This window comes from Rhododendron vialii, chromosome 8a (assembly GCF_030253575.1).
Source record: "Rhododendron vialii isolate Sample 1 chromosome 8a, ASM3025357v1".
Classification (NCBI taxonomy): domain Eukaryota; kingdom Viridiplantae; phylum Streptophyta; class Magnoliopsida; order Ericales; family Ericaceae; genus Rhododendron; species Rhododendron vialii.
Genome location: NC_080564.1, coordinates 15,462,004 through 15,488,167, shown reverse-complemented (window position 1 = coordinate 15,488,167; position 26,164 = coordinate 15,462,004). Strand labels below are relative to the sequence as shown.

Genomic DNA, 26,164 nt, shown 5'->3' with positions numbered 1-26,164 from the left:
TGATGCAATGTCGTCCACTATGAAAAAAAATGTATAATTTCGAAATAAAAAAGACTATGCATATCATTTCATTTTTGTTGGTAGACTATAATTTTGAAAATGACAAAAGCAGGCTACATCCTTTTCCTTTTTGATCGGGGTAGCCTTTGTCCTCTTAAACACATTTTTTATTTGATGCATCGATACCTGTTCGGAATGACAATTAAAAAATTATGCTTATTTGAAATTTAGAATAAATTGGGTCCGGGTTGGCCGAATAAAAAAGTTGAATTATTTTATTATGTTTATTTAAAATTTTCTCAATTATTAGTTTTACGCCAATTCTTTTATAGATTATTAATTTGGCTCGACGAGCGAAAGCTAAAAGATAAAAATCTTGAAAAAGTTCACTAAAGGAAAAAAATAATTTAAAAAAAAAGATTATTGTCTATATTCAATAATTCTAATTTTAATTGAAATTTTTTAACTTGATTTATAATTTTAACTTTTATATTTCTCTCATCAAGACAAACTGTAAAGATTCACAAAATATTAACGCAAGATTAACAAATGTAAAAAAAATTGGGAATTGATACTCATACTTCATTTTTGTTATCCACACTCCTTTTTTTTTTAGCAAAAAATACGTACACTTCCAATTCTAAGAAAAGAGTGCGGATAACAAAAAAAAGTGTGAATATCAATTTCTAAAAAATTAATAAAAATAAAAAATAATGCAGCTTTCTTTGTACTATAAAAACTCGACCACTATAAAGACTCAAAAAATTATGTTCAAAAGATCTTACAAGCACCGAAGCACGGAATAATTTTTCTATGAACGGTTGAAGTGAGCAAGTGACACCTTAAAAAGTTAAGGTCTATTATTGTTAGAGCCTGTTCCACAAAAGAAAAAAAGTTCTTAATTTTTAAAAAGACAATTTCAAGCTTAAAAATTATAGAATTATTGAAATTTAAAAATATGCAATATGAATTTTATTTGAAATATCTCGATGAAATCTTTTATACGATTCAAAAAAAAATTGAAAAATTATTTTTTAATTTAAAAATATGAAATGAACTACTTATTTTTTAAAAAGATTTTTGGAACAGAGCCTCATTTCCCCCAAAACTAAAAACCACTTTTGCATAAAACTAGACCGACAATGCATTGATTGACGTAGAGGAGCAGTCACTATAGCGCGTGAGACTCACCATATTGTAGATTTTGCCTTTTCTAATTGGGCAACGTCACATCAACAACACTATTTTGGGCCTGAGCAAAAATTTGAATTTGCATTGCTAGGCACGAGTTTTGATCTGTGGGCGCCTGGCTCTTATTACACGCCACTTACCAACAAACCATTACTACCCTTTATGCCTTGGGTCCGTCAAAGTTTTAATATATAGATAAATATTTACGTAGAATTTTTTTGGGGTTGCCAAGCTCGAGGATTTGCTAGGCTTACCCCGGGGTGAGTTGAGTTTTGTTAGTAGAGGGTGAACATTACCTTTCTTTCTATTGGTTAAAATGATATGAACCCCATCACAAAGTGATGTCATGCTTATCAAAATGTATATTGCATGGTAAGCATGACATCACTTTATAGTGGGGCCCACATCATTTCAACTAATGAAAAAGAGGGTAACGTTCACCTTCTTTTAAGGAAGGTGAACAACATTACACTCCCCCGGGGCCGGCCCTGGGTAGATTACGTGGTGAATATGATGAGTAAGGGTACCATGGCTCAAACCATTGACATGACAAATGGCACCACAAAAGTATAACCACAAGGGAAATCAAAGCTTTAGTGAATATAAAAGTGCTTTCATTTTTGGAGCTTGTTTAAGTGGGCAAGTACGTATAAAGTACTCCCTCCGTCTCATTTTTATAGTCCATTTTCGTTTTTTGTGCCGTTCTTTCAACGTTTATATCTTTCAATATGAATCTCCAAAAATATGCAATATGAGTCTTGTTTGATAGTTCTCGATTAGATCTATAATACAAAGTTTTCAAAATTATGAAAAACATTGTAGATTGAGAGATATAAGCATTGAAAGAACGACACGAAAAACGAAAATGGACAATAAAAATGGGACGGAGGGAGTATAGACCTTACCATGCCTTACACATTGCAAACCTGATTGTGTATCGATGATAACCTAATAAATACTACTATGAAATACACCATGCCTTACACATTGCAAACCTAATTGTGTATCGATGATAACCTAATAAATACTACTATGAAATACTTAAGTTGTTTGAATTTGTGTTATATATTTTACTACTATTTTCAAAAGGAAATTGATTTTAGCACTTTAAAAATTGATAGAGGAGCTCCAAAACGACGTCGTTTTGTGTATCGACATAATTCAGTTTTGGAGCCCCTCCATCAATTTTTGGAGTGCCAAAATCACAATCCTTTTCAAAATTGTGCCTCTTGAAACATACACTAATTCCCCTTTCAAAAAAAAAAAACTAATGCTTTCACGGAAGTAATAGCACCCTTGGTTATGAATTACTCCCTCTGTTCCTGAACCGTAGGTGATTGTAGGAAGCAAATACAGTCAACTTTTTGTAATTAAATTTAGTAGATCAGTCTCATCAATTTCATAACTACAAACAATACGCCCGTTCTCATGTCGTGTTCTTGCTTTTTCGTGCCTGTGTTGCATGCTGAATGCACAACATCTCACCCGACCTAAGTATATGTGTCATGTGGCGCCAGTCCATAGCGTGCCATGGTTGTACCAGCCCGATCCAGTTTATACCCCTAACTCGTACTGACCTCTACCAAATTATGAAGAGCGGAGTATGATGGGGTTACTTATTCATAAAGGAAGCTTTCTTTAGCTGCAGCTGCTGTAGAATCCCCACTAATAGTGTTATAGATTCGTAGGCTGCCCATTTTCAGTAAGTTGACCCGATCAATACCTAATCATGGTAAAGAATTACGAAATCCTTTACATAATGGAGAAAAGAATGAACCAAAGCCCCAGTTACACCAATGGTTTGAAACTATGGAATATGTCTCTGCATATAGAGCCCAGGATTTACAATGCTACACATACATCAAAACCAATTGGTAAATGGAAACATACTTACCGCGACAAATATGAACCAAAATGGGATCAAAAAACTATTTCACAAGCTATTATTACTGGATACCCTAGAACAATTATCACATCATGTACAACAAGATCCAACATCCCCCTTTTGTCAGACAAAACAAAGGAAATGCCCCAAAAAAAAAACCTACAAATACACAACGCGTGCGTGCGTGCAAAGATTACATTCGTGGTTGTGAATGATTGCAATACAAGCTGATAGTGAGCAATGAACAGATACAGCCAATCAAACAAAACACATCTTCAATGAATGTTTCAATTTAATAAAACCAACTTCAGTTGAGAAGCAAGTGTGGTTCCGTTCCCTGTGTCAAAATACGCAAAGATAAGCACACAAAGCACGTGCAGCAGGCTATCTCCACCATGGAAACCTTCAGATGGTCAGGATGATATCGGTTCGTAAGGGTATGAGAGCCATGGGTGTTTTAGAGCTTCAGAAGCAGATGGACGCTTCTTTGGGTTTATTTCAAGCAGATGAGCAACGAAATCAATAAAGCCTTGATCCCCCATTGGCAAACGGTGCCTTAAGGATGTCTTTTTAGGGATTAGGTATTCCAGTCTGCTGGTGTCCTGAAGTAATAAACAAAACTCCCAACTGTGAATAAAAGTATGCAGCAAAGATACATGCTGTGAAGCTGGTGTCCTGAAGTAGTAAACAAAAGCACCACTGTGTGTGTAAGTATGCAGCAAATATACATGTTACATTCAACCTATCTATTGTGCATTTTGTCTCTGCTGTTTTTTCATCATATAAATTCAGTTTGCCTCCAACCAAAACAAAAACAAACGAAACAGGGCCCTAAGCCTAATCAATTGGTGTCAGCTACATAAATCTATTTTCCCCATTAAGCTCTGTCGAGTGCATCATGTTCTATGATATTCAAAAAACCACCATACCACTTTTAACTATTGCATCGATCATGTCCAAACCTTCTTAATCTATTTTATCTTCTATCGGTGCCTCTATTCTAAAAATCGGTCTAGGCGGCCCACCTATGCGGCGCCTAGTCGCTAGGCAGTCGTCCGCTGCCTCAACCAGGGCACAGGCACTGAATTAGGCGTCGGGACGATTAGTCAGCCGCTAGGCGGGATTAGTCGGTGACTAATCGACTAGGCGGCGACTAATCGGCTAGGCGGGATTAGGCAGCTGGGCGGGATTAATAGGGCCTTAAATACGTAATTTTGCAAATAGAAGGGTTTACATGCTGTGATAATATACTATAAGGGTTTGAGTACACTGTAAACAATCTAAATCTAAACCTAAATCGATGTAAACAACTAAATATGATATATACATCTACACAGTACAACATGAAGTGAAATACTGATGTGTATGTAGGCTCTATTTGTTGTGAAATTATGTGTATCTAGGCTTTATTTCCTCTATTTGGATGTTGTTTGATGTTTTGTGTTACTCATGTTATTCTACTTACTCAAAGCTTGGGGTGGGGAGGAGAATATTTTTGAAAATTAAAGAAAAAAAGCGGAAAAACCGACTAAATCTCTAGGTGCCGATTAATCGCTAGGTGGTGCCCGGCCGCCCAACTAGTGCCTAGTGACTTTTAAAACATTGAATTCAGTGCTAACCCTACGATTCTGCGAATGTTCTCTTTTCTAATTCTACCTCGCAACGTCTTACCACACATCTAGCTCAACATTCTCATTTCAGCTACACTCATCTTACTCGCATGTTATTTCTTAGTATCTCAAGGTTGCCCAGAACCTCCCGAACTACTTGCTCCATCCAACTCGTATTCTAGGTGTTACACCATCCCCAATCTCTCATCCTTACTAATAATTGAGCCTTTAACCAGTCACCAACATAAACAATGCAGCGAAGACCAATGTGAAGCAAGCCATGCTAGATAATAGTGCAGCGAATAATCCCATAGACTCGACAACTATCATTAATCAACCGCATTTATCCACCCCTTTGATCTTACCAATTAAAATTATGTGAAAATTGGAAAGAACTATTATAATAACCAACAAAGTAAGTCATCATTATGCATGTATTTCAAATGCAGGAAACAAGGCTGAGATAGCGAGTATGAAATTTAATTTCCAGTCTGCTATCGCTCATTTTCTTTCACTTCTTCCAAAGAACAGCAAATACAGAGCTTGAAGAGCTGGATATTGGGCTGCAACTTTGGTGAACCTGAACAACCCAAGCCCAAATATATATTACTGGACCGGAATTTGGTCAGCAGCGACCAGGTTCAGGGTATAAGGCTCCGTTTGTTTGGATGTAAAATATTTACTGGTAAAATATTTTAACCATTTTCCGTTGTTTGGCTAGAAAAAGGAGGAAAATATTTCAAGGTAAAACATTTTGCACCAATAAGGTGAAATTGTTTTCCTCTAATTTTGGCCGTAAGTCATTTTTGCATTTCATCCCCCAATGGTCCGACATTTTCCAAAACCATGTATTCCAGTCCCTTCTCCCAAATCATATTAGATCCAAAATGAGAGAGAGAAGAAACAGTTTACTCGATTAAAATACTTCTAAACAAGCAATCTGCCATTGTTTTGGAAAATATTTTTCATATGCCAACCAAACACCGGAAAATAAAAGTTTAAAGTTGGTTTTTTGAAAAATTTACATTCATCGAAACAAACGGAGCCTAAATGTATTTGGAAATTTTACCCTTCCTTCTTGTACTACTAAAAAAATGAATCTTTTCCTTTTTGTCTCGGCCATTGGATTGGTGTTGCGTCTACCTTATTACTCCTAACTAGGATTCCCACAAATTTCATAAAAAACAGAGAACAATGCTTTACGTGCCATAGGACAGGACACTTCTAAAAACAAGAAAACAATAGACAAAGGAACATTACCTGGTTCCGTTCATAAAGCATGTGATTTTTGGTGAAATATTTATATGTATCACGCCCTTTTGCAAGCATGTCCTGCTCAATGGGACCTATGATCCCAATCACCCGAGCAATTAATGTGGCAGGTGAATCATTTTGGAAGAGGACCTACACCACATTGAACTCCATTAAACAAAATGCATCAGGGATTGCAATCTATAAAGCTAAGGAAACTGATCATGATAAGTTAGGCAAGTTACTCCTATGTTGAAGGGAAAAACAAAAAGGGTAGGTATAGGGCGATGGTAACATGGCGAATATGGAACAGGGTTCCCCAACCGTGCTTGGGGGAAGGTTGAAAAGATGCAGCCCTGTCACAGGTTGGGCAAGTTCCTGTCAATTAACCTTTCAACAATTCTAAAAACAAAGTACTACTGTTTAAGTTTAACAAAAGAACACAGCAAGGGAAACATGAATCCTTCCAAGATTGACAATCTAAAACTTCTCCACCACTACAAATTTCGAACTCCTCTCATTTTAAGGAGAAGCAAATGGGTACCTGCTATTTATGGGGCATCAGGTAAAAGCATCACCCACACCACGGGTTATTCTAAGGCAAAACGTTTGAGGATTTCAGAAAGTGTTGAAAGCCTCAGTATAAACCCACAGAGGTGATGTGGAATGAGAAACCATTCGAAACATATACATTTTCTAGGCAGGGTTGGGATTAGCTATAGCCCACCTTGTAAGATACCCAAATCAAGTTGCACTTGCAATTCCCATAAGTGTCCATCACATCACGTACTATCACATGCTATCTCAACACGTGCTATCTCATCTTGTAGTTGGAGATGCAAGCATTCATACTCAGATGGGTAGTAAATCTAATGGAGACACTCAACCCCAAAAGCCCACGAAAACCAAAGCCTTAATACCATTTTAGGTCACCATTTGTCCCAAGGGATTAAGCTCTTAAGAAATGGTCTCAACCATTTACATAAAGCTACCTACACAAACCCCATGCTAATCTACTAGGGCGGGCAACACCTCTTATCAAGGAAACGCGCATTCCTAATTCAAAAGACACTAAACTAATCATGCTTATGATAAGATGGAAAAAATATTCACCCACCAAAGAACAACATGACGAACTCTATGCGGTATTAGGATGGATATTCGCAATATCTCCCTATTTTTGTTGAGAGTAAGACAAGTATAATGCTCAACACTAGAACTCAAAAGGAAAAAGGAAAAAGCACAACTGCATACATCCATGACCCAGTTGTTGAGTAAACACAACAGCACTTCAGAGGCCAAGTTATAAACTAATGAAACACATAACCACAGATAAAAACATGCTATAATTCCGATGAATCATATCCTCACTACAAAATCAAGGTGACGAAGTGCTCCCAGTCAAGGAATGAGTGGGGAAAGAGAACATAAACATACTAAAATTCTTTCTTTCATCAAATGGAGGACAAAAAATGAGATGAATGCATTCCAGGTGTATTGGTGTTTACAGAGCTCTGTACATGAGCAAAAACCTCTATGATTCAAATTGTGTGGTTCGCAATTGACAACATACAATTAGATTCCCTATACCAACCATACGATTCATATCTGGTGCGAATCAATGAAAGCAGGAGTCATGGTAGTGGAGTTGTCGATCAAGATTACTTGGTGGTCCTAGCCTTCTGACCCTAACCTGCAGAGGTAGCACAAGACTAAAGGCCAATCCGGTCGGACACCGGAATGACCCTCTGACGATCAAATCAGAAAGTGCAGGAGAAGGGTGAAAGGACTAGGGTTTTGGGTGAAGAAGAGTGTGTACCTCATTAGGGTTCCATCCTTTCCTTTACATAGAGGGCTGTGACTTGCTCTCCAAGTTCGTACATGTGCCAAGCATGCTTTGACTAACGTCACCCCTGACGTAGCAGATAAGGCGGTTAACAACCATGTACATGGGCTGTCTCCCATGTGCATCCACGATTATCTCGCTCTATAACCGCTTCGGACTACATCATATACGTCACTTTGGTAAGGCAATTACGGGTGCATGGGCGAGCTGGCACATAAGGTTTTCCCGAGCCTCCGTGCCCTAGCTAGGGTCACCAAACTGTGAAGGGCCGAACCTAGAAGTCAAAGGTGGATGAGGAGAGAGAAAGTCACTTTTTTCCTTCTCTCTTGTTTTCCATCGATTGAGAGCTTCTCTCTCTAAAACTAGAGTTTCAGGCCATGTTCGATCGATTTCCAACAAGATTTGCAGCCTTATCATCCACAAAACTCAGGTATGTTGATCGATCCTTCATTCTTCTCAGTTTTCTGCAGTTTCTTGATGTTTTCCATGCATTTTCAGGCCAAATTGTGGCCAGAATAGGGTTTTTGAGTCGCCTGAACGATAGGACTAGCATCCTCACTGCTCATTGTTCTTCCCGAGGCAAGGTGTTCTTGCCGAGGCAGGACGCTCCCGTCTAGAGGAACATATCCTCTGACGGTGTTGACTTCGGATGAGATGCCCAAGGAACGATGATGAAGCTTGCCCGAGCAATTTAGACTCAGCATTAGGTCATGCATGTAGCTAACGTTATCCTGCCATACGCTTTGTTTAGGTCTCGGGCGGATGGTCATCATCATCTCCTCAGACAGCTCCACTGATTCTTCAGACTCGCTTACCATCCCAGCGCGAAAATTTTGTTCAGGATACACTGAACGAGTCGCTGACTGATTTTATTGAGCCTCCTGACTGACTGCCCGCGCCACATCCCTGTCCTCTGCTCAGACCTGATGATATGGATGCATCCAAGGGAACTTTTGGCATGGGCTCTTAAGCCGTCCAACTGTGCCGAGCTTCCTTGACACCTTCCAGGTTTTGTCGAGGAGCCTTTTCTCTCTGGCCACTTGTAGCCTTCATCAGACATGCGGCAAGATACTTCTCAGGATCCTCACAGCGATCCTTCTCCTTTCGACTGTCACGCGCGGGCGCTTCGGGCTGACCAACCGTATACTCCACTATTTCAAGATTTTCGTCGTCTTGCAACTGTATATTCTCGTAACTAGACACTCCGTGAGAATGCTCGTATCGCCCAGTGGAGTAAGAGCTGGCAACCGAAACGCTTCCAGCCCTTCTACAGCCCAGGCTCGCCTACTATCCTAGCAATGCACAGTGGAATTGCTCAGTGGAGGGCGTCTGTTGTCTATAAACAACAATGCTCGCCGTACGGCCATTCTCGATGGGTGGAGCGACTTGATCTTTAGCCAAGCCATAGTAGGGCTGTTCTTCTTGGGGATTCAGTTGTGAAGGAGGTGGGAGCCTTTCGCGCCGCCTTCCTCCGATGCCAGATTTCGAGGCCGATGAGGAGGCTTTGTTGAACGCCTCCTTCAACCTTCCCATTTCAACCTTGAGGAGGGCTATGTCCGTGTCCTCGTCCAATCGTTTTTTCAGTAACTGGCTGTACGCCATCGTCGAGTCTGGAGGGAGAGAGGCCCTCTCTAGGAGGAATGGACATAGAGACAAGGCTGCCGATCAGAGGAGTGGGGGTGGTGTTCTTGAGGCCAGAGACACCAACATCGGTCAATTTGCCACCCATTTTCGCCGCACACTGAGATAGATCTGAACGGGGAAGAGAGGTATTAGAGGGATTTGATTGGAACAGCCGTGGATCTGGGTTTGTTCATGTTGGGTTCACCAACTGTGGGGTTGTCGATCAAGATTGAGTAATCTCTCCTAAGCCTCTGGTTCAGTGACTGGGTGGTCCTAGCCTTCTGAACCTAACCTGCATAGGTAGCACATGACTAAAGGCCAATCAGGTCGGACACCAGAATGACCCTCCGACGATCAAGTCAGAAAGTGCAGGAGAAGTGTGAAAGGATTAGGTTTTGGGTGAAGAAGAGTGTGTACGTCATTAGGGTTCCATCCTTCCCTTTATATAGAGGGTTGTGACGTGACTTGCTCTCCAAGTTCGTACACCGACTAACGTCACCCCTCATGTAGCAAATAAGGCGATTAACAACCATGAACATGGACTCTCTCTCATGTGCGTCCCTGATTATCTCGCTTATAACCGCTTTGGATGACATCATATCAGTCACTCTGGAAAAGGCAGTTACAGACGCATGGGCGAGCTGGCACGTAAGGTTTTCCCGAGCCACGGTCACCGAACCGTGTAGGACCAAACCTAGAAGTCCAGCCATCTCCCTGACCAAGTCAGATAGGATTGAGGGGTCCTATCCCGGCCTTTCGCCGAGCTTAATGTCCATGATCGAACCGTCATACCTGGCCCACCACGAGACCGAATGGCCATGACTAAATCTCGTGGCTTGGTCGCCCACTGAGCTGGTTATTCCAGACCCCTACAATGGTGTTGCATGATATGCATCGATACAGCAAGCAATCAATTCCAATTTAACATCTTCCTTCTACTCAAAGAAGGTATCTCATGAATGACTGTATCAAATCAAATTGATCTCACTTCGGTGATTTAAATTTTTGAACACATTGTATGATTGATCTTGTGTTCATATCTCTTAGTACCCAGAAGTACTAGTATCCATGGATTGTCATAAAGAATAGCACAATCAATAATGTGACATCCGACCAGAACAGAGTGACCAATGCTTTAGGCAATCCTTTTTACGAGGCCCTAAATCATTATCCGCTGAAGTGTTTGGAATTGGCAAAAGGTTTAAAAAAAAAAAAAAAAAGCAATTCTTATCTAGAGGCCCAACAGAATTGAAAAACAAAATCCCTCTTTGGGCAACTGCAAAGACTAAGAAAAAACTGCAACAAAAAATCAGCCATATCCCAGGACATCCAAAAATGTTAAATGCGTACAAACATCTCCCAATAATAAAGGCTGAATGAAACATTCATTGTGTAGAGGCCCGTAAAAGTACCTTTTTTGAAGTCAAACCAAATGAAACTCTTGTACATCTAAAGGCCCCAATAGTGGGAAGAAAATGCCGAGCTAAAATAACATTTTTTTTTTTTTGTGTGTCTGTGTGTGTGGGTAAGTAGGTTCTGGTAACCTTTATCTTCCCCAGAAGATGTGAAAAGACAACGAAATTTAGATTAAAAGAGCGACAATTATGAGACATCATTTACCCCAACATTTGGATAAAAGGACTTTGAGATTTCGCCTGCCTGAAAGTAGTGTGTACCTTAGGATCAGCGGTCATACATCACGTCAAGGCTCAGAACCACATCTCTTGGCATAGAGACAAGGGTCTATCTGTTACACCATGCATCTCCGTTTCATAAGATAGAAATTGGTAATTCCAATTCAGAATTTGATTCTTAATTTGACTTCTACGCCGAAAACATGTCACTTGTACTCATGTTATCCTGTTTGTCCTATCCTCCATACAGCAATTCCATACTATTATGTTCTTCACATATGCTACCAGCCATTATTGCCTTTATTGCTAATTCACATTTATGGGATAAAGCATAATCCCAAGCATCAAAACCTAACATCTCCACATTTTATTGTATCCTAGGCATTCTAATGAATCAAGAAAGGAATCACAATATGGATTAACTGGTGATTCCCCCTTTCTCTTTCTCTCTCATTCTCCGAATCAGTACAATAAATGGTCAATAAGGATTAATCCTTGAAAAGAAAAGCAGGAAAACAATGAACAGAAGTGATTTCCTTAAAGAATGCATATGACATAGCATAAAACTCAGTACTGTCTTCATGAAAGTGCTGAATGAGGCCATAAAGACTGAAATCAAAGCCATGTAGATAATTAACAAAGATATCTGAATATTCAAGAACAGCAGAAAGTTACACAAGTGAACTCACTGGCAAGTTTCAAAAACTGTGAACATTATTGCTGAAAAAATGCAATATCAAACTTCTATATCCCCCTTTTGGAGAATAGAAAGAAACAAACATTTTCCAGATGTCATTCTTAGCACAAACATTTTCCAGGCAAACGGGCTTTCCCTTTAATTTTTGATGCGCCCAAAAAAGAAACAAAAAAACAGGGCTTTTCGCCACCTTTTCCTTTGCCTAATGGCTGTTGCTTATGCAAGGAAAGGTGGCATGGGATATGTTGAGCATGATTCTCTCCATTTCTGCCATAAGTCGTGTATGTCAAGTGGGGTCAGGAAGGCTTTAATCAAATAGGCCGGCATTATTTTCTCAGTTGATTGATTGTTGGTTATTTTTGCGTCAAGTAGGTGAGGAAGGCTTCGAAATTTGCAACTTTAGCTCATGGAAAAAAAGAAATAGACTACTTATGAGGATTGCAGATGGCATTCATAGATGCAAAGCGGACATATTGAAACTTTTGGGGTAAGGAAGACTTCCTTCTTTTCTTTTTTCTCTTTTTTTGTATAATCATAATCTAGTAGGGTAAATAGTTTAGGGAGGGTCATCAGATGTATTTTCTTCAGTTTCTCCAAGAACAGAAAGAGGTGTTAAGCCATAAAATGACTGCAGGGTCATGGGAGTTAGCAGGAGCAGTAAGAATCTAGCTAACAATCATAGTCAATAACTAATGAATGAAAAGAACTCACGTTGCCAGTACAAAGCTCCGCCAGGATGCAGCCAAGTGACCAGATATCTATTTTTTTACCGTAAGGAAGTCCCAAAATAACCTCTGGTGCCCGATATGAGCGAGATTGAACGTAGGAGCAGAGATGATCTGTTTCAAAGCAACTACTTCCAAGATCAATGACTTTCACTTCACATCTACTGTAGCTCTTCACCAAAATATTCTCAGGTTTCAGATCACAATGTATCAGACCAAGGCCATGCAAGAATCGAAGTGCTTCCAGACACTGGATGGTAATGGACTGCAAAGAACAATTGAAAAGCAAGTCATTACCCAGCATGTTGTTAGTGGCATAAATGCCCTCAGAATTTCCATTTGACCGGGAAAAAAAATGCCCTCAGAACAAAACAACCACAACCCAAACCTGAAGTCTTGGCATTGTGAAGTAAACCTCGCCTCCAGATTCTCTATTAAATTTATGAAACTCGTACAAATTCGCCTTGAGAAGCTCACATACGATTAATAAATGCTCCTGTACACACGAACCACCGTCATACACCAGTACTTGATCATACGTGACAGCAAGATACAGATAAAACCATGCAACACCGTATTGATACACTACACAAAACGGCATCCACATGACAATGACACGAGTCATGCATAACAGGCAGATGCATTCAAACTAAAGCAAGCAAGCAAGCAATCGTGTGAGGATAGCCTAGATGTTTTTTAATCCCTTAAAAGAAGCGTAATCATTACTTTACACTTATTTTTAGAGGAGTTTTAAATTTTGTTGTTGTTGTTGTTGTTGAGAGAGAGAGAGAGAGAGAGAGAGAGAGAGAGAGAGAGAGAGAGAGAGAGTAAAACACTCATGAGAATACGTAATAAGTTCATTGACCTCCTCTTAGAATGAAGGTAACCAAAAGCCTAAGAGAACGCTTGATTAGAATGAAAATGACATAAATTGCAAGAACATTTGTCTGACCTTTGATTAGCATGAAAACTATAAAAAAAATGAAACCATTTAAGCATGGTTACATAGCTTCCACTTTCTAACTAAACACACAAGAAATTTTTTATTTTCTTATGGCCAACCACTTCTGACCCTTCCTATTACGCCCACAATTTTTCCTTTCCTATCATGATGATCCATACTGTATGTTAAGGGTAAGTTAGTAACTATAAATATTTTCTTGCAAGATTCTTACAAAAAAAAAAATCTCTCTCACTTTCACTTTGAAGCATAATTTTCTCTCTAATCAAATGGACCCTATGGTTAAAGCATGACAAAAACTCTGGAATACATTTGACACCCCAAAATGATGAAGTCTCTGTACCTTAGTATAAATCTCTTACCATACGTGGAGTATCTCTCTTCGGCTCATTTAGTTCCCCATTGAAGTGTACAGAAAGACTGTCCAATTTGTGAGGGGATTAGAAATTGACCTCTCTCATTTCTTGGTCTCAAGACATCTATGAACTTGGTGACTGTGTGTTATCCAAGGTTCCTCTTTTATTCCAAACTTTAATTCCACAAACTTATCTTGGTAATTATTCATACGTGAGGGAGCTATCCCTGAATTAATCTGTTGGTCACTTACATGCCTCCTTTATTAGGTAGTATTCTCTTTTAGAATTTCCTTCATCAGCTCAGAGTATAATGGGCTCATCCCTTGAGCACTCTAAATTTCTTGTTCCGCCAATACCTTTCACTATGAGCAACACAAACCCATTGGTTGCCTTTCTTGTAACCAGTCAGTAATCCCTCAATGTCAGCAATCTGAACCAAGGAAGAGTCAGGAGCCAACCTACAACCATACCTAGCGGCATCTAGTCCTTTTTTGAGTTATCTCTTGAATCCTCAAAAAAAATACTTGCACTGATCAAGAAAGTCTAAAAGTGTCAACGAGGAGATGCCGCTTCCTGCTTTCATCTACTGGTTGCGGATTAAAGAGGAGAAAGAAAACAAGAAAGAATAAGAGAAGAGAAACAAGTTAAGGTTGATGAAGAAGAAAGAGCAAAAGAAAAATCAAATTAATATGTATGATATTCATATATTTAAGGCCAACTTCAATTTGCCGCAAGATAGCCTATTTATGGGCTTAAGAAACTCCTAACAACTTGTAATTTGTAAAAACGTGGAAACTCTTCCTATCCAGCATATAGACCTAACAGAGCTTAGATCCTGTAGCTATAGCAACTAAAACTCCTTGAAAAAAGAAAATACTGCAAATTTTTTTGTAAGTATCCAAAGTCCTTACACAATAATCAACCAAAATTACAAAGCTGTTTTTTAATCTTCTCGTTTCTAGACCAACTTGACTACATCAATCTCTCTCTTCTTGGACCAACTTGACCTCGAGTTTCATCATTCTTCAACTTTCACAACGTTGACTTAAAGATCTTTTGCTCCAACACCAAAGTGGTGTGGAACCAATGGAGGGGGGAAATGCAGAGAACAAGTAGAAGAGATGAAGAGGCAGGAACAGAGGGGACAGAAAACTTGCTGGAGTCGCCTAGAGGTAGGTATGCAACGTTTTTCTATTCAATTATCCTGCCAAAAAAACTCCCCAAAATCATTTCACAAAGTCATCTACATATCTGTATATGTTAATTTCTGTGTATACTGGAGCACTACTTGGTGCAGATGTAAACAACATCTCCTAATGGGGCCCATCATCTACTTGACGATGTTTGCCAAATCATCCTCAGATTCCTTTCTCCCCTGCAGGGGGGGTTCATAAAGACTGACAATTCCTGGGATAATTCCATGTTAGCTGCAACAATGTAATCCTTCATGGCTCCTGCCACCTTTCAAAGATCCTCTTGAGAGCCTTGCAGGATGGGATGGAGTGGGACAGCGATCCTGAACTTTCTCCTGAATCATCCTATATAACTGCATTCTTCCCTCGACCTAGAGAGCCATGCTTTTTAGCAATACCTAATTTTCCAACCACGCGTGCCAAAAATTGTTCCCTCCCCTGCTTCAGAGAGGATACAATAAGGGTAAGGACAGAATTCTGCCTATTGTTCACATAGGAGATAATGCGGGCATGCCAGGACAGAGTTCCAGTCCAATGATGATTTGGATGCGCTAATCTGGCCTCCTCCAAGCTCTGGAGTAAATTTCAGGACTCCGTTTCAGTCCAATGATAATGTTGAATTTCAGTCCAAGCTCTTGATCCGCTAATATGTTCAAGTATAATCTTGATGCGCAAAAAATTTGCCCCATAAAAGGCCAGACCAGTCTTCTACCCTTTCAATGAAGAATTAAGACGTGCACAAACTCGAGTCTACTTCATAGCTATACTTGACCAAAAAGGCTCCACTTGTAGATAACATTGAAAGAGGCCATGGTTCAAATACCATTTTGTTACTGCACCTTCTTTGCTGAGTAGATATCCACTCTTCATAATATCCATCTTCAATCAAACAAGAACAAGACGGGAAGCCTTTTCATCCCTTTCCCAATACACATAAGGACATCCTAGCCTTAACCATTACAAACTGGTACTCGTAAACATAGCAAGTTACACCCTATTAATTAGATTCTCTAGAACCCTCTGTGATTAGACCCTCCTAATTCCTAAGTTCCTAACAAAAGATGAAGAACAAGAATCGGAGGAGAAATAATGGGCAGATGATTTCCTACTCTTAAAACTTAAGATAATAAAACCAAAGCAAGACTTTTGTCTCCAGCAATTGGGGACTGATTGTGAACCTATTCATCGGGAAGTTACAAGCAGTATCAAGATTCAAGAATAATTTAAAAGATCCACTTGTGTGATGCTGTGAAGGGTTAGAACTATTGATCACAAGGCAGAATTCGATCCAAAATTGCTTCCTCGGCAGATCACTCCAAAGAAATGATTTGTCATAGTGTTCTCACTAAAATGGCTCTAAGCGCAAACTTGGACATTGTCAAGTCTTAACATTAGAGACAAGTATTGACTTGTACTAAAGAACAGGGTTTATGGCGGACAGGTGGAGGTAAAAGGCAGATCTACCAAGAATGAACTACACCAATGGTGTGTGTAATACCAAGCACCAACCACACAATGAGCACCGAACCTAAATCGCCTGCCAAGACAGGCAAAGGATAGACAAACTGCAGAAGGTACACGAGGAATATAAACAAGCAAGTAACACCTAAATAATGTAGAAATAAAATAACCAAGACAGAAGAACATGCCAACCGCTAAATTCACTTACTCGATAATAAAAGTAGTCATACAATCGGAGAAGATGGTATTTGTCACCAGGATCGTGCTTGTTGACGAACTTGAGTAGCTTTATCTCATCTAGACTTTGGTCAAAAAAATCTTTGTTGTTCTTTATAATCTTTACACAAACATCCATACCGGTATGAAGGTCATGAGCTTGAATGGCTTTGCTGAATGCAGCTGATCCAAGATACTCGGTAACATGATAGCGCCCAGCTATGACTGAATTTAAAACAACATGGAAATTTTTGTCCTCCTCAAAGCCAGTTCTGAGCAACAAACACAAATCTCAGGAAACAAAACGAGGTAGATTCTGAACAGAAAAAGCAGTGAAAAAGATGAATTGAAAGAGTGGATAACCCTTTTTGATGGTGGCATGAAAAGAGAAAAGGAAAGCAAAGATAGGAAGATCTCTACAGCAAAGCTAGAGAACTAAAAAGGCAACATTCTGATAGGAGGAATTTCCACCCAAAACGTACGGTTATCCCTTACTTGCCGGGATCGCCCACAACAGAAACAATTCTGATTCCAAGAGCAGATTCTGCAGCTCACGTTAGAACCTTATTCCCATCGAAATAGGATCAAGGTCCAAGGATGGGTGCTCTCATGTTATAGAATGTAAAAACATGAAGGTAGCAATAATACCAGAAATATTAACTCAATGTTGTAAAACTACTGGATTACTATACAAAAAGGAGTAGCAATCTTGCAATGTTCAAACGCATTCATTGCAACTATGCTGTAAACAACAAATTTCAAATGAAATTTTTTTTGAGGAACCTTTATTCCAAGTCCGTTCCGTTTTGTTTGATTTTGTTCAACCGTTATAACTAACTCAAGCATTTAATCATTTCTTTTTGTTTCTAAAAACCTTAAGAGATTTGGGAGGAATAAATGTGGAGATGATAATTGTGTTTCCCCGTTTGCGCTAACAACATTAAAGGGCCCATTTGATTTTGTTTTCCATTCACGACATGAGAAACAAAAACGATACAAGCAACACATTTTGAAAGGGTTACCAGAAACTACTTTCTAGAACATCCGGAAAACATGACACCATGACACCTCGAAGGAAGTGTTCAAATTATTTTCCAAGTCTTTGGAAACTAAAATTAACAGAAAAAATGAGGGACAAGAAAATCAAATCCAAAATGGGAACTGAAAAAAGGCTGCAAAGCCAAACGAGCCTTGTATCATTGAATATGTAGAGCTAATCCGTCTAGGTAGCCACTTTGTCTCTTCTTTTATATGTCTTTACTTTATAATCCCTCATTTTTCCTTCCAAATACTTTCGTTTTATCTCTCTCAAAGTCCTAGTTCTAGTTGGCTTAGAAAGTCTCCAAGTCTATGTAAAGCTATGTATTAATAGAGTGGATATTTTAGATAAATTTCAGAGCTTCAAAGCTTTCTTTTGAGTTGTGTGATGCAATTCTACCATGGTTGTGATGCCTGAAAAGCACCACGAGGGATTCCTGGCATTCTTTAATTCAGGGATACAACCAGCAAACTTAATGTCCACAGGTAATGCTCCAGGATATTATTTAGAGTGCCAAAACAGCCCTAGAACAGCCACCAAAAACTGTATTTTCTTTCTCAATGCTGTTCCTTTTTGGTGCAACTTTTAAAACCATAAAACAAAATTCACAATGCTGTCCTACATCACGAAAACCAGGAGTAATTATGTTGTAGTTCAAGCAGATTCATATATGAGCAAGGGTTGACCTATTTTTCCTGTGGACAATCTTAAGATTGAAGGTTTCAAACTCCTCCTCCTGAGCCTTTATTTGCTTTACTTGCTCTTGCACAGCGACTGCCTCTTCATCCTCCATTGACGCCCCCAGCTCTTCCTCCGTTATACAAGCAGCATTTCCATCCTCTTCTTTCTTGACATGCTCTTTTTCAGCATACTCATAATCTGAGAGTGTTGATGGTGTAGAATTTGCTGATCCCATGAGGTTGCCATTGTTTTCATCCCTTGAACTCTCAACAGGTGAAGAGTCGCTGCTTTTCCGTCTCCATGAAGAAAGCATGTCATCTGGCCCAATCGGAGCATTCAAACAATCATCGGTTTCGTCACCCGTAACAGCATTGCACTTGTTGGACCACAAAGATTTACTAGATCCTTTCTGCACCAATTGCCCATCTCTCGGAGGAGGAAATGAAAATCCTCCATCTGTAAGGCCTTTTTGTACCTGTTTACTTGCAACCTTGTCATTTCCCGTTATATATTTGACAGTGTCGTGTTTACTTATACTGCTTTTACCCCTGCTTGATCGGTCAAGACATTTCTTATCTGAATCATGTACTAAATGCCTGGAGCCACCAACAACAATATCATGATCATGAAAGTAGTCCAAGTCCCCTTCACTACTACCACCAACCAAACTTTCTCGGACTTCACTGCCCATATCGGCAGCATCACTATTGATTCCCACACCAATAGATCTCACTGAACCATGATGATCATCATCCGTACAAATATCATCCCGCCGAGGCCTTCCACACTCATTCAGAAGTTTTCCCTCCCCTATCATGATGAGTTCATTTGACTGAGTGACAAAACCTTGCCACACAGGTTCAGCACGCATCAAATTCAATTCCTCTTCATCCATCAATTGTCCATCATACCGAGCCATCAAATCATTTTCATCAGTCCTCCTGTACATTTCATTCACTGAAAGCCCCATTGGATCATCTGAAGCTGTAACCGGATCAACACTTTTAGATTGAAAGTATCTCTCTCCAGAGAAGTAGGAATCCTCCTCAGCAAAAGATTGATCATCGTCCTCATCTTTGGTAGGACCTCTTTCTTGCGGGTCTGGGACACTCCCATGCCCTGCTGTTCCCTTTTCATTGTCACTAGGATAATCGATTTCATGAGCTAGAAACCAAGTCTCATCTTCAATAGGTTGTCTCATGTAGCCAACATCGTCATCGTCGTCATATTCATCAGAGTCCCAATACTCATTCGGATAGTCAACTGATTCACTCACTCCATCGCCAATAGTTGCAAACCCAGACACAAGATCAGAGGTATCCTCCGCAATACCCTGACTTACAGAGAGCCAGCTCCCTCCGCCCCTTTTTCCACCTAGATCATTTATTTAAGCTTTAGAGGGGAGACCGAAAATGTACATGGAATAAATCAACTCTGATGAAAATATCAGGTCCAAGAATCTGGAAGCAACAAGTCTGCAACAGAAACTATCCAGCTAGATCTTTTTCACCCGAAATCAATCACAAAACTAAATACCTTGACTTAATTTTTATGGAAGGACACAACATTGTAAGGGGTCAAGTAGGATAGAAAACATGCCAACACATCACGGATTTTAGGATATGAAAAGAGCTGAAACAAAGCTTAATTGGCGGTGTTTTCCATATCCATAAGCCATAATAGATGAAGATTCTCACATAATAGACGTGTTTGTGCTTCTTAGGTGAGAATCATAGGCAACAATGTAATCAAAAGATTCAAAACATAGACTTATCTACACTTTGAATGAACTACTAAATTTCGTTCAATGGTTTTTCTTGGAATGATTTAAAGCTTTGACTTGGGGAATGGTTCAACGGCATAACGTCCCTTGAGTTCCTTCACTTTCTGAGGGCAGCCACATATGAAGCATGGGAACTTCCAAAACCCCGGTGTACCCATACCCGTAACATACCAGGTACCGGTACATGGCAACTTCTAAATCTGTGCTAGGTACATGAAACACGTACGGAAACTTTTCTCCTCGACTTTTGCCATACCCCAGAATTGCCGCAATCATCGTTGTCAAAATCGTATGATTCAGGATACAATTCCCAATTCGATTCACGCAAAAGAGATACAAATCTATAGGTGAATTAAGGTTTATATAGAATCAGTGGCGAATCGTACGATTCATGCAAAAAAAGGTACAAATCTATAGGTGAATCACGGTAATGTTGTTTTCCACTAATATGAACCAAATTTGCAAAATTTGTTAATATTGGCATTTATTTTGATTCGGAGCATGTTAACCCTTATTTCCTCATTCTTATTAAAGATTAAATAGTCATTCTAAAGTTATTTACAACTAAGATACCTTACACTATGAGTTCTGTATTTTATTTTGGTAATGTTTTCATAATTTGTTACGATGTGAGTCAATAGATGTGCTCAACGTCTTTGAAATGTTACAATTTTTTTGCTAGAAGGTAATTATACAAGTACCTGCAAATATTGTTGAGGATGATATATATATAGGGCGGTTCCAGGGACACTTAAAAAAACCCTCCAAATCTTAATCTCATAGTTCCCGATCAAATTTTGATGATCTGAGCCGCTCAATGTGTTCAGAACATGATTTTAAGGGTGCCCGCGAGAAATTGGCAAAAAAACTAACCGGGAAGGGCTTGATTTGAGCAGTTTTTTATTGAACCGTTCAATAAAGTTCAATAAAAAACTGTACGGATGAAGCCCTTCCGGGTCATTTTTTTTGCTGATTTCTCACGGGCACTCTTAAAATCACGTTCTGATTACATTGAGCGGCTCGGATCATCAAAATTCGATCGGGAACTTGGGGTTTTTTTAAGGGTTTTTTTTAAGTGTCCCCGGAACAGCCTCGTATATATATATATGTATATATATATATATGTATATATGGATGCATTGTCTCACAAATCGATCTTTTTAGATCGTGTACCTTCTAAATCATAGACCGAGATAGGGCTAAGACCCTCGAACCGACCTACATAGTTTCGTACCTACCAGGCTACAAACTTTTATTGCGTTGAGGCTAAGCTTTCATTTTTATAATGAATCTTTAACATCTATATGCACATATCCATTTTACTATAGTACGGAGTATTTATTTCCCTATATGTGCAAGTGTCTTTCCTATTAGAACATGTGATCATCCATTAGTAATAGGGAAAAAACTTTAATACGAATTTAAACTAAATTTTTTTTAATGTTACAATGTATCTTTATTATGTAAGTGTGAAGATACAATTTCCAGTTTATTTTCAAAATTTGGATTGAATTGTTATGATCCACGGTTCGATTTGATTCACGATTCAGTAAAGGGTCAATTCGATTCTCGATTTGACAACCTTGAGGGCAATATATATCAAGCCGTACCCAACACAGATGAAACTAAGTCGATAAGACTTTCTTTTTCTATGCTTAGCAGGATTGGGTACAATAACGATTTTTGGTCTGAAGGTTCTTTAGTTTAATGGCATTAAAATTTGATTTGTACCTTTAGTTTGGTGTTAGACTACTATTTGATGTTAGATTCCTAATTGTGTAAGTCATTTAGCTATTTCCTTTAGTTGAAGTGTAATTGTTACGTGTAGAACATTGCTCAAGTTATAAAAATACATTTGTTATAGACGTACCCCAACCGTACCCGTATCTTGCATTTTTTAGGTTTTGCCATATCAACGTACTCGTACCCGTACACGTGCTTCTTAGGCAGCTACTTGTGCATATATTGCCAAAGGTTACATGTGTACTGTTTGTTGTAGCCTTGCAGGTATAATAAATCATCCTTAACTCAAAAGGCAAAACAATGGCCTGGGCTCAAATGGTTGACTCTAAAAACCTTCCCCTTAAATTCCAATTTACCCGGAAGGAAAGGAATATTGTTATAGGAACCCACAACTCCAAAATAATTGCAAGGACAATAAAGTGGACTCATGGGCATATCAATCAAACATATTCACTCGAGGGGTCTTGAGATTTTTCCTTTTCTCTAAGGTGGAGGAAGTTGTGTAATACAAAGAAAAAATCAAATTTATACACCAACAAAGACAATTTCAAGAAATTGACTTTACTTCATCTTCAATAGTTTGAATCATGCTTTCAAAATACTGTATTTATCTAAACAAATCAACTTGTAAACACACTATTATGGACCCCGCAATGATAAATAAAAAGACTAGACAATTAAATCAATAGGAAATAAGTTCCTCCCTGCCTTGTTACAGAGATGTACTGATGCCCATAGAAGGGGGGAATATCTTTAAACCCTTCCCCGTGATCAACAGATATCAGGAGGAGGAGATGAATAAAGCACTCAATGTTTGCTTTGGGAGAAAGGACAAATGATAGATACTTGACCACAAGAATGCATGAAGCACAAGAGCAAATAGATTAACAGAGGAAAAATTTGCAGTCAGACAACTAAGTTAATAAACAAAAAGAGGCATGGTAAATCAGGTAACCAATAAAGAATAAGCAATGTATAAACTTAGATAGGCCCACACGATTGATAGAAAACTGTCATTCTATCTGATAAATGCGACTCTTTAGCACAACCAACTTGGCATAAACAATAAAAATTCAGCATCATCAGACATCTCCAGAGATAACTTGAAAATAGAAGCCCTTGAGCAAGCTGTAAAAAAATCAATATCAGCAAACCTGATGAGCTGATTTCTTGTCCGACAGGAACATCAAGATACGACCCTATAAGGAATGCATTGTCAGCAGCAGTAATCTTTGAGCCAGGTTCATCACGATCGACTTTTTCATCCCAATGGATACTTAATGATGCCTTGTCCTCGGACTTGAGTTTGACGGGTGGCAACCTAGGCAACTCTTCCTTCTGATTCTCAGGTGCAAGAGGGACACCTAAGCTGCCAATATCCTTTTCCTCAGAACCCAACTGTGGCTTTCCAAAATAAAGTGCCCTTCCAACCTCATCCACTTGCTCTTTGATTGCTGCCCTGATTTCACTAATCTCAGTTCTTCGCTTTACTTCTTTCTGGTCGACAACACTCGCACTTTTGTAATTGGTTGACGCTTCCAGTTTGGAAAATGGAAATACAGTTTTGATAGAGCAATCTTTCCACAACACTGTGGATGAATTTGCAGAATAATTGCTCCTTGACCATGGGTTATCAACAAAGTTGTCTCGAGAGGGGACACCACTTATCTCATTCTGCTTGTCAAGTTCCTTAAGCTTGCCAGCTAAGCTGCTCTCATCCACGCTGGGTTTACTGCTACTTCCAACCCATAATGTTGTCATTTCACCAGAAACACTTATCCCTTCTTCAGCTTTCACATTGGCCTTACCAGCATCTGAAGCTTCAGCCGAAGGGAGCCTTGAGCGACTAGTAACCTGTAACTCTGACAGGCTTTTATTGCCGCTGCCATCCGTCTGATAAAGATCCACTGGGCCATTACTGGGATTGATGTTCCATGAATACAAATCAAGCCCATTATCTTTCGAACTTTGGGAGAAAGTAAACTGTTTACCACTAGCCCCAATAGATTCATTCAATTTGTTTCGCGTGCCAATGTTGGAAGAGCTTTCCCATTTGCTCTCAGTTCCATTTCTCCCAGTCCCACACTCTATCTCTTTAACAATAAGTTCCTTTGAAACTTCGCGGCAACTCGAATTACTTGTCCCTTGATTTTCCAAAGCCCTTTTGTCCATATTCTCTAACAATTTACCAGAGTTCTTCTCTTCGATTGTAAGTTTCTCAATCAAACCATTCAAGTCAGGTCGGCTACCAAGCTCGCCACGCAAAGCAGCCTCGGCCCTTGTAAATTTATTCCTCCGTAAAAACTCTAGGATGACGTCGACAGAGCTCGATTCTGCCATGATCAATTTGTATAATCTAACAACCAGGTACTAGAATGTACACTCCATAAACCTGAAATAGCCCAAAAAGTAAAGGCTTATTCTGGAAAAAGTTATTCTTATTTGGTTTTTTATACCAGTAAATAAGAAGTGAAATGAAATCAGCCCACTTAAAAAGAAAAGACATATACCACTGTTTAATTTAGTCAACGAATCCTTCTCTTCACATGGAAAGTATACATGACCTAACCTTAATGCGAGAAACTAACCCTTGCTTCGGTTGCTCAGAAACTCGGAAAATAAAGAAGACGAGCTTTATCCCACTTCAGTAAAAGGTAAATCCAAACTTGTACACAGTCAAGTTTCTGCTGTGAGTCTGCAGGGCCGGTCTAGGGCAGAAGCTTAGAAAGCCACCGCTTTGGGTCCCGAAAAAAGAATGGCAAAAAGAAGGGACCCCAAATGCAAAATACTCCTACATCTGAGATGAATCTTGAATGGATTCACTCCTGGTGTGTGGATCGGTGTGTTCCTTGACTAGAACCGAAACACATTATTGTTTAAGCATTACAATTAGCCCTAAAAATTTTGGAAGCAGAAAAAAAGCAACAGCAACAACATCATACAGAGAGAGAGAGAGAGAGAGAGAGAGAGAGAGACGCACAGAGAGAGAGAGAGAGAGGGCCCGTACCTGTTCGAGGGCTTGTTTCTGATCGAAATTGAAAATGGGTACAAACAATACTACTACTATCGTGCAAGATCACATAGAGAACCCTAAACTTTGTCCACGTTATTAATTACTCCCCGTACTCTTACTTTTTCAGTTGTAAGCCTACGACTTCTGATTTTAACGATATACTAAAATGAAAAGAAAAGAAAAAAAAGGTCTGTTTTTACATACGATCTCAAGCCCAAATCGTAATCTATTATTAGAAATTGCCCGTACCTAAAAGTACATTAAAATAAATTATGACTATTTTTAAAAAGTGTTAATATACATCGTTGGAAAAAGATTTAGAAAACATTAGTGACTTGCGTAGACAATAATCTTTAGAGGTTTTGGTTTGAGTTATCAATAATTTTTTTCCAATCCAAACTAAATCATTTTTGTATAATTTGTTTGGGTAGCCAATGAAAAGATTTTTTATTTTTTATTTTTTGCAAAATGTATTCCCAAGGGAGATGAAACTAATCGAAATTAAGAACATGGAAATTTAAAGAGAGATTGAGGGACATTCTGGCCACTAAATTTATTGATAGAGAAGATAGAAGGTTGAGATTTATGAAAAATTTAGTCACATCTTAACCCTTAAATTTAAATCTAAAAGTTAAATTTATACATAGATTTTTTGACAGTAGTGCCATTTATAAAATTTCATAAATCTTTCAATATAAAATATGTAATATGAATATTGTTTGATGGATTCCAATAGATTCTATTATACAAATTTTAAAAAAAAATATTATACATTAAAAGATATGACCAATTTAAAAATATTAAGTCATTCAAAAAAGGAAATTTTCAAATATTCTGATTTTTTATTTAAAAAATCATCCTAGCTGCAGGATTGATTGAATAAAGAAATAGACGCATGTGATTTATAAAAAGTTTTATTCGCATTTTAGGGTATAACAATGGCATAATCAAAAGTACTCCCTCCGTTCAGTCTACTACGAAAAGTCGTGTCATTTTTTAAAATCAACTACTTATGTATATAATTTTTTGAATTTTTTCGCACCAAATTAAAGTACTAATCGATGGGTATTTTTAACGGTGCGAAAAAAAAATCATACACGGAAGTAATTGATTTTTTTTATTTGAAAAATGGCAAGGGATAGAATTCAGGACTCTCAATATGAAACGAAGGGAATAGTATGTTTCTAAAATTAACAATGTTGTTGTAAAATATGGCTAATGGTATAATTAATGTCACACCCTCGATTTTTAACATA

General features: G+C 38.7%; 1 protein-coding gene across 5 annotated transcripts; it reads right to left on the bottom strand.

Moving 5' to 3' along the window:
* Positions 1-3,108: 3,108 nt before the first annotated feature.
* On the bottom strand, positions 3,109-25,025 carry LOC131335990 (uncharacterized). 5 transcript variants are annotated; one of them, XM_058371588.1, is made up of 8 exons: positions 24,903-25,025; positions 23,050-24,287; positions 18,375-19,743; positions 16,642-16,921; positions 12,851-12,958; positions 12,449-12,727; positions 5,947-6,090; positions 3,109-3,678 (listed from the first exon to the last, which is right to left on the bottom strand). In XM_058371588.1, exons 2-8 carry the CDS (start codon positions 24,233-24,235, stop codon positions 3,490-3,492), a joined length of 3,555 nt encoding a protein of 1,184 aa, XP_058227571.1. In that variant the 5' UTR covers positions 24,236-24,287; positions 24,903-25,025; the 3' UTR covers positions 3,109-3,489. The 5 variants fall into 5 exon arrangements, with proteins under 5 accessions (XP_058227571.1, XP_058227572.1, XP_058227574.1 ...); XM_058371589.1 differs by having other exon boundaries at positions 24,406-24,920; XM_058371591.1 differs by having other exon boundaries at positions 24,484-24,916.
* Positions 25,026-26,164: the final 1,139 nt, after the last annotated feature.